We start from the raw sequence: 9,063 nt of genomic DNA on the forward strand, positions 1-9,063 counted from the left end.
GTTTCTTACAGACGGTTGACATCATCTTTTTATAAGAAAAATGGTCAACATGCCTCGAAACCAGTGTTGCATATTTTCAGGTTCAAAAACCAAGGATTTGAGAAAGGCATCGGTGTGTAATTCACCAATAGACATTTTCTGAATAAAAAATACAAATATTATAATATTTAGAAAAATAAATATCAAAGTTTCAAAAATTAAATGTGATGCATGAGCACAATTAAAACACATAAAATAAAGTTTAATTTCCACAATAAAACTTTCTAACAATTAAAGTGCCGCCTTAGGGTCGGTGAAATTAATCTTAGAGAATTTATAAGACATTCTTATATTTATTATTTAAAACTTAAAATAACTCTTTATTTTCTCTTTTAAACATTAAAGTACCGCTTAGTTTGGTCAAGTTATGATTATCCACTGCAAAAGCTTAATCATAACTTTGTGAGTGTAACCCATTTTTTCGGAGTTCATGACTTAACTTAGGACATGCTGCCTTAGGGTCGGTCAAACCTAAAATACATCATTAGTTCCTATCTTTGTAAGAAATATAGCCTTGCTATTCACATGTCTAGACACCTTCCTTAGGGGGACACAAACAAAGTCGTCGCGAGGCGCTATTCATATCTCACAGTGTTATATTAATAATGGAGACCATGGGTTATTTTGAGTTATCAACCCTCTCCCACTCACTATTTTGAAATAAGTGTTTTTAACCTAATTAATTCCAAATTAATTATAGATTCTTTAAACTTTATAAACATACTTAAAATTGGTAAGAAAGCATGTTTCTAGGTCCATATCCAATTTTAAATTACCAATTATATTCATCTAAACTTTACTAAAAAACAATTTTAAAATAAAGTCGGTTTAAAGAAATTAGGTCATAAAGACTTAAAAAAAATGGTGTGATATTTTACCAAGTTTTCAAAGAATAAAACTAAGTAATTTATATGCAATTGGTTTCGCAAAACAAATCATATAAACATATAGGACAATCCTAATAATCATGTTTCTACCAATGAGATGCATGATAATAACTGTGTGGGTTTTTATGTATGGCACAAAATGCATGAACATATTATCAATCACATAAAAACAATTATTTAAATAAATAAACAATAAATGTTGAACTGGGTGCTTTTGGGTATTTCTAATTTTACAACCTCTTTGTAAAATCAAAATAAAATAAAAACCGCCTTGATCTCCATCGGGCTTCTTCACTTTACTTTCGGTAGGGTATTTGTCGTTGGTCCAGAATAATAATAAGAAAGCAATTTTCTAATCATCTTGATTAATTAAAACAAAACTTTTAAATAATCATAATTTTATTTTCCATTAATTAAAACAACTTTTAATTAAAAAATAGAAATAAATTTAATTAAAATCTATTATTTTGAAAAATAAATTTTTTAAATAAGATATTCAAAAAATAGTTTTTTAGGATAACAAAAATATCTCATTATTTAAATATCAAATTTCTAACAAATAGGATATTTAACATTTTTAAATTTTTTTAAAAAATAACAAATTAATTTCAACAAAATAAAAAAATTATGGACCAGTAAGACAGGGACACATGGCACTGAAAAGTGCTGTCGGGACCCACTGTACGGAACCGTACGGACTTCTGTACGGCGTCCCTGGCAGCGGCTCGAAGGATGGCCTCAGAGGAACGATGGATGAATTCTAAATCCCGGGCTCCATTTGCACTTTGTGTGATCGGAATTACAATTTTATGATTTCAAAAACCAAATAAAATTACATAAATCCTATGCCCCTTAATGGCTTACACAATGATCTTATCATGAACAAATCCTAACCCAAAAACACCATACAACAATCGAAGTGGTCCCATACGAGATGCTTTATGGCAGGAAGTTTCGCACCCTTACTTTGGGATGAGATAGGAGAGAGGCGACTAGCTGGGCCAGAACTGGTGCTTAAGGCTACAAGTGCTATAGAAATAATAAGAAAGGATATTCTCATAGCTCAGAGTAGACAACAAAGTTATGCCAATGCCAAAAGGTGGGACATCGAGTTCGAGGTGGGAGACAAAGTCTTCTTGAAAGTCTTGCCAACAAAAGGTGTTAAGAGGTTTGGGAAAAGAGGGAAGCTAAGTTCCAGATATGTAGGACCATTTGAGATTCTCGAGAGAATGGGACCAGTTGCTTATCGCTTAGCCCTACCTCCCACGTTGGCTAGTACCCACAATGTGTTTCATGTCTCCATGCTCAGAAAGTATGTGTCCGATCAGTCCCATGTGCTTAGTAACGAACCGCTAGAGCTACAACCAGACTTAAGTTATGAAGTTAAACCAGTAAAGATACTGGAACGGGGAATCAAAGAGTTGATAACTAAAAGGATACCCCTAGTTAAATTCCTTTGGAGCAATAGCGCAGTTGAAGAAGCTACTTGGGAGCTGGAGGATGACATGCGCGAGAAGTATCCTGAGATGTTTGAGTAAGAAAAATTTCGAGGACGAAATTCTTTTAAGGTGGGAAGGGTGTAATAACCCAGAATTTTTTTTATTTGTTTATTGTGTTTTATGTAAACATTGTTCTGTGATTTTGTTTTTTTTAAGAGTATGAATAATAATTAAAATAATATTTGGTGAATATTATTTTAATTAAAGAAATGTGAGATGATCGCTTTAGACCATAATGTGGGGACTTAGATGTGAAATAAATTTAAAATGGACATCTTGTTCAAAGAGTTTGAGTATATGATTTTATGTGTTTGGAATCCACGTAAAATCATAGAATCATTTTAGACTATGAATTTGTGACTTTTTCCCTAAGAGTCTATGATTAGCACAAGATGAATTTTATGGGACTAAAGTGATGATTTTATGTTGAAAGGATTCACATAAAATCATAAACATAAATTTAAGCTAAAGTGAGACATTTTGGTATTTAGACTATAGTTTTTATTCAATTATTTTTAGCTATAGTTTAATGCATTTTCTGAACAATGCATGGGTTCGGCTGCACACGCATATTGGCAGGATTTTCTTTTGAATATTCAAGGCAGTTTTTAGAGGTTACTAGGGAGGGATTTGGAACCACTTTCCTTCCTCATTGGTTTCAGCCGTCGTTTCAAACTTGAGAGAAACTGGGAGAGGTTAGAGAGGAAGAACATTTTGTGTTCTTATAGAATACGACCACTTTGGGTCCAAGAAGGAGAAGTCAAGGTGCGTTTTTCTTTGGTTTTTCTTTGGGTTACAGACTTTAGGCACATCCTTAGAGCCTCTGTTTTGGTTGTAGAAGAAAGCAAGAGACAGAAGGGAGTGTTATAGGGAGTTCGGTACAAGAATAGTCCAAACCTACCTTTTCGTTGATTTTTCTCTTAGATTCTGAGTACCAAATTCATGTCAAATGGTTTTGTTGTGTTCATAGTGTTGTCTGCTAAGTTGAGGAGAAGAAGAAACCACCAAGAACCGGCCACAGTAAGAGGTATATATTCATAGATTTCCTTCGTAGTTTTACGTTTTCGATTTTTCATCTTTGTTTCTTTGGATGGTGATGATTTTTTTGGACTGTTATGTATGGTTTTAATCAGTGTCTTGGGATTAGAAACACTCATTAAGGTCTTGGGGATAGTATAATATATGTGGGCTTAAGATTTGAGAGGGTTTGGTGGTGGTTTAAGATTGAAGATGGTGGCTGGCCGTGCATGGAAGTGCCACTTTGAGTGGTCACGGATGGAGGCCAATGGTGATGAGGGTGGTGGTTGTGGTAGCCGAATGGTGGTCATGGTGGTTAGGAGTGAAACTGTGACTGCCTAGGTGAGGAAAGATGGAGACGGGTATGGCTTGGGAGAGAAATGGCTGAATGTGTACAAGGAAGAAGACAATGCGGGTGTTCATGTGCATGTTCATCCATTCAGCAACAAGTTACTAATGGTTATTGATTGGTAACCAAAGAGACCAAAAATGGTAGTTGGTCCCAAAACTTTATGATTTTATAGCAAGGCTTGGGATTAAATACTTCTAAGTTTTAGGCCTGATTTTAATGAGTCGGGGTTAGAAAATTTATCTAAGTAATATCTAAGATTAATAATTTACAAGCTAGGCTCAGGAATTATTATTTAAGTTTCATGAAAGGTTCTAGGTTCGAGAATTAGTTTCAAAGTTTAGATTTGATGACTTAGAACCTAAAAAATATATATATATATTTTCAAGGACTTAGAAAATATTTTAGGAAGTACAATATTACCACTTTTGAGTCTCAAGGTCAAGAGGTGGGCTCGAGGCTCGTGAATTGGACTCGAGCATCGGAAAACATAATTTTAAGAAATAATTGGAGATTTGACTTGAAATTTCGAACATGGCCTAGGATAAAATTATTATTGGAAATAATAATTTTCTAAGTTGAGTTGGGATTCTGAGAGGGGTGTTATGGTCATTTTACCCCAAGGGCTCGGGTTTGGGCCAGGATTGAGAATTTCAGTTTTATTTTTTTTAAATTCCCTTATATATTTTAGAATCTTAGTAAGCATAAACTAAGACATATTGTCCCAATATGATAATAGGGTCTAAACGCGATCGGAAATACTCACAAAGACATAATTCACGAAAGCTAAGGACAAGAGGTAAGGAAGTATACACCAAGAGTAACTTAGCTTGTTGTGATCTTAGTGAATTGTTTGCATGTTTGTATACTGCCGATTAAATTCTAGTTGCTATATATATATGTGTGATTATATGGCTGGATGCGCATGATAGTACCCATCTATCGGGTTTGAATGTGCTTAGTGCAGTAAAGTTATCATGAATGCATGTGCAATGTTTGTGACTGTCAAGGGAAACCTTGTGAGGGTGGACCCCCATGCAGCCGTGTAGTGGGGTTAGCCGCCAAGTCAGTAAAGTCATCGGGTTTTAGCGGAGTATACCCCTTTGGCACGGGAGGTGAGTATTCTCTAGGCCGCGGACGCCACCCGGGGATTATGGCCACACAGATAACTCGATGGGTCAGTACAAGGCCTCGTGAGGGCAGATCCCCATGCAGCCGTACAGTGGGGTTATCCGCCAAGTCAGTAAAGTCATCGTGTTTTAGCGGAGTGTACCCCGTTGGTACGGGAGGTGAGTATTCTCTGGGTCGTGGAGGCCACACTGGGATTAAAACCCCACAGATAACATGATGGCTCAGTTATATGTTTTCAGTATGTTTCGCAACACTTTGACTTATGTGAATATGCTAGACGTGTTGCTCAGTTTGCAGTTTCTAGATATGCATTTTTTTTATGCGAAGTTTGTTTTGGATAGTAGAATCATGAGTTGTAGCTAGCTTCCTTACTGAGCGTTATAGCTCATCAATTATTCTGTGTATGTAGGTAAGGGCAAAGCTTAAGGAGCAGTGCAATGAACTGGAGGGGATTCTGTCTGAAGTATGCATACTGTGAAACAACCGACCTGCGGGATTGTAAGGGTTCTCTTAAGTTTTTCGCTGAGTCTATAGTAATAGTTTTATCAATTTCATGTTTACTAGTTTTACTTAAAGAAGACCCTATGGCCACAGACTATTTCTTAAGTTACGTTTAACTACATTTTGTTTTTAAAACTATGGGATCCCATCCAAAAACTATTTTATTTCAAAGTACTCCAATGTAAAACTTTCTAAAGTTTACTTTAAAGTTTATTTAGTTTTTAACGTCCGATTTTTACCAAAGTTGACCGTAAGGGTCTAGTTGACCCCAAATAGTCATAGTCACGTTTCAGTGGGTCTAGTTAAGAAAATTTGGGTCGTTGCAAGGACGCTGCCCCCTGCTCGGTGGATTAGGCTCTTTGTCCCCTGGGCGTCTAGGGCTACAGGGCTGTTGCCTTGCCGTATTCTGCCTCGGGCGTTGGGGATTGCCTTGACAAACCTGGGTTGGAGGCTGCTGCTCAGGATCCCTAGGCGGGACCTCATCCTGAGCCATAGGCGACTGCTCTGGCCTTTGAGGGCTTGCTGGCTGGAGCGGAGGGCTTGGATTAGGACCTCTTTGAGGTGGTGCATTTGGTGGTTGATCTGGCTGGGAGGCTGGTATAGCTTGACTCCTAGCAAGTTGAATGGCTGCTTCAAAGGCGGTCGTGGCATCCCTCTGCCGGCGATCCATTTCTGCCTGCCGCTCACTCAGCTCTTGGCGCTGGCATTTGATTTCTCTTTGCTGCAGCGCCATTGTCTCCGCAGCATTCTCCTGATTGGCCTAGTGTTGCAACACTCCTAGTGTTGCCCTCAATGTTTCAGAATCTAGTTCCTCCTCATCAAACTCCAAATGTGGTTCATTCTCAGCCACATTTGGAGGAGGAGGTTGGGATGGTGCAGCGCCAGCAGCCTGTCCAATCTTCTTGGATGTTTTTGCCATTAGATTTTTTCACAGTTTTTTTGTCAAACTCTCAATGAAAGCACCAGAATATTGACCCACGATTTTTCCAACGACACGGAGTCAAATATATGAAGATAAAACGGCAAGTAAGAAAGATGATCTAATGGAAGAGAAGAAAACACCAAGGATTTATAGTGGTTCGGCTCCAAAAGATGGTAATGACCTACGTCCACTTAGTGCTATTATTAAGATTGAATCTCAAAGCAGTGAACAAAGAACTAGGGTTCTTGAGTTTCTCATACCTTGGAAGAAATACAATAAAACGATGGATAATTGCACTATAGCTCTCTCTTTTTCTCTATCTTAGCAAAAAGATTCAGGAATCAAAAGTCTCTTCCTTAAGCTATTTCATGTATATTTATAGGCTCAAGGAGGGTTACATATGCCAACGTGTCCTATCTTTCCTTAATAATCGCGTATCAAGATAATAATGAAGAAATATTCCACGCAATTATTATAAGATTACAGTTTAAGAAGGAAATAAGTCAGGTTATACGATCAACCTAGTCGAATCTAAAAGTTAACCCCTGGCGAAACGATGTGCCTCTGGTCGATAGTCAAGCAGCACTTCTGCCATGTGTCAGCCACATGTGAGAAATCCTTGCCACATCATCTGCAACCGTTTTTAGGGTAAACATAACCAATGTTATTATTTTCTTATAAGCTCCTTAAATATGATTTTAGGTTAGATTTAATTATGACTTGAGTTGTGGAATAAAGATTGCTTTAAGCTTAAATTATTTAAGTTATGATTTTATGACATAGAAATAATTATAGTTTGGGTAATTATAATTATTTTAGCATATGATTAAATTAGTGTATAATTTTATTAAGTATTTAAATGCACATGTTATTTGATGTATTAAGAAGTGAACATGTTGCATTAAACTAAGTCCAAGTAATTGAATCAAAATGAAAACCAAAATAGCTTAGTCTTAGGCTTGGCTCAAAAATAGGAAGGGTTTGATTTTTTTAAAATTTTAAAGACAGGCAAGATTAGATCTATTTGAATTAAGTGACTATGTGTCAAGAAGAGTTAGATAAGTAAATGCAGTTTTTGTAATTTTAGGCTGCTGTAACTTCAGGCCTAGTTTTGACCTATTTATATTACGATTTTAGAAAATAGTATTTCCAAAAGTTGTATATAATTTAATTATTTATCCAACGGTATAAAAATAGCCTAAATCAGACTTTTACAGCTTTAGTAACATTAATTTTACTATCGAAGGGTCCAGAGTTACGAGATATAGTATAGTAGCTTGGACTTTGACTAAAGTTTGAACCAAATGGAGACTATGTGGCATACTTGGAGATGATGTAGCAACAAGAAGGGACTAAGACTAGGCTGGCCAAAACCATATAGTGGACGGAAGATTTTATTTTTAAAATTTAAGTTGAATAGTGTGGAGAAAATCAAGGAATGGAGTTGGGGTTTGAAGCTTATAAATAGAGACTTACCCTTCACCATTTGTCTCACACTAAAAAACTCTCAAAAACCTTTAATATCAAAATCCATAGTCCCAAAAGCTCTCTCCATTTTTCCATAAACACTCTACATAGCCATAACCGAAACACTAGTCCTTTAAGTGCTTGAGATCTTTTGCTTCTATTTTCATTATTTTGCCTTAAAAACTATTATCATTCTAAACCCTATTATAGCAAAAATATTGAACCCCATCAAGCCAATTTATAGCCAAAATCTACCCAAGTACCCAAACTCTTGGTGTTGTTGTTAGAGATAGACATTAAAGAGAAGACTCTGAATTTCATCATTTTGGTTCTAAGTTGAAGGTATGACTTTATGAGGTTTAGAAAATTCTTGAAAGTATAGTTTTATTATAAGGCTCTAATATAAATATCTTATGTTGTATTTAAGGTTCATTGGATTTTTTTTATAGCAATCAATCTCTTCTCTTTCTTTTTCTCCCCACACTCAAGGTAAGGAAAATAGGTTAGATTGTATGTGTTATGATATGTTTATATGTTATGTTATGTTTATGTATATATGAATGCATATGTTTTATGTTGTAGTCACTTTTCTTAGATAGCAAATAAATTCCAATATTTTTATTATTATCGTAGATTAGAGTTATATTTAACTTACCTCGATTAGTAGACAGAAGACCTAGATGGTTTATCATTTACTATTTTGTGATCTAACCTAACTCGATTAGCAGACAGAGGACCTAGATGGTTTTATCACATACTACGGTAATGAGTCAATGACCATTAATATTGTAGTCCTATGTTTTTTTATGATTAACGTTTTTACATCATATGTTTTATAGTATATGTCTTATGATTTATGATATGTTTTAGTAGATTTTCCTTACTGGGCATTAGGCTCATTCAATTTTATTTTAGATGGTGCAGGAAAATAAGCTTGGAGGGTGAGACAAATTCATGGCAGCTTTGGCATGTGGATTGGGGATGGACTGAATGGATGGACTGCTGGAAGATCAAGGATGAAGTTTAAATTGTTGAGTCCTTTCAATTTATGTAATTATTTTTTCACATTTAGTATTTGAACAAATAATTAAAGGTTTATGTTTTCTTTATGTTTTTATGTAATAAACAATGGGATACTGTATTTTGGATTTTTATAATAAAGTTCTATTATTTTATGCATGTCTTCCAAAATAGTAGCTATGTCTTAGTAGTTTTTAATAGTCCGAGGTCTTAGAATTAGTCGAGGCATTA

The 9,063-nt window shown here is 35.5% G+C and overlaps 1 protein-coding gene across 1 annotated transcript; it reads left to right on the forward strand.

Moving 5' to 3' along the window:
- The first annotated feature begins 1,867 nt into the window (after positions 1 to 1,867).
- LOC133824218 (uncharacterized) lies at positions 1,868 to 2,464 on the forward strand. Its single transcript, XM_062257086.1, has one exon. It carries the CDS (start codon positions 1,868 to 1,870, stop codon positions 2,462 to 2,464), a length of 597 nt encoding a protein of 198 aa, XP_062113070.1.
- The last annotated feature ends 6,599 nt before the right edge of the window (positions 2,465 to 9,063 follow it).

The sequence above is a fragment of the Humulus lupulus genome, chromosome 3 (genome assembly GCF_963169125.1).
Source record: "Humulus lupulus chromosome 3, drHumLupu1.1, whole genome shotgun sequence".
Lineage (NCBI taxonomy): Eukaryota > Viridiplantae > Streptophyta > Magnoliopsida > Rosales > Cannabaceae > Humulus > Humulus lupulus.

Excerpts from the sequence above, each read along its gene's own strand:
- LOC133824218 (XM_062257086.1), top strand. The coding sequence starts at position 1,868 with ATGGCAGGAAGTTTCGCACCCTTACTTTGGGATGAGATAGGAGAGAGG.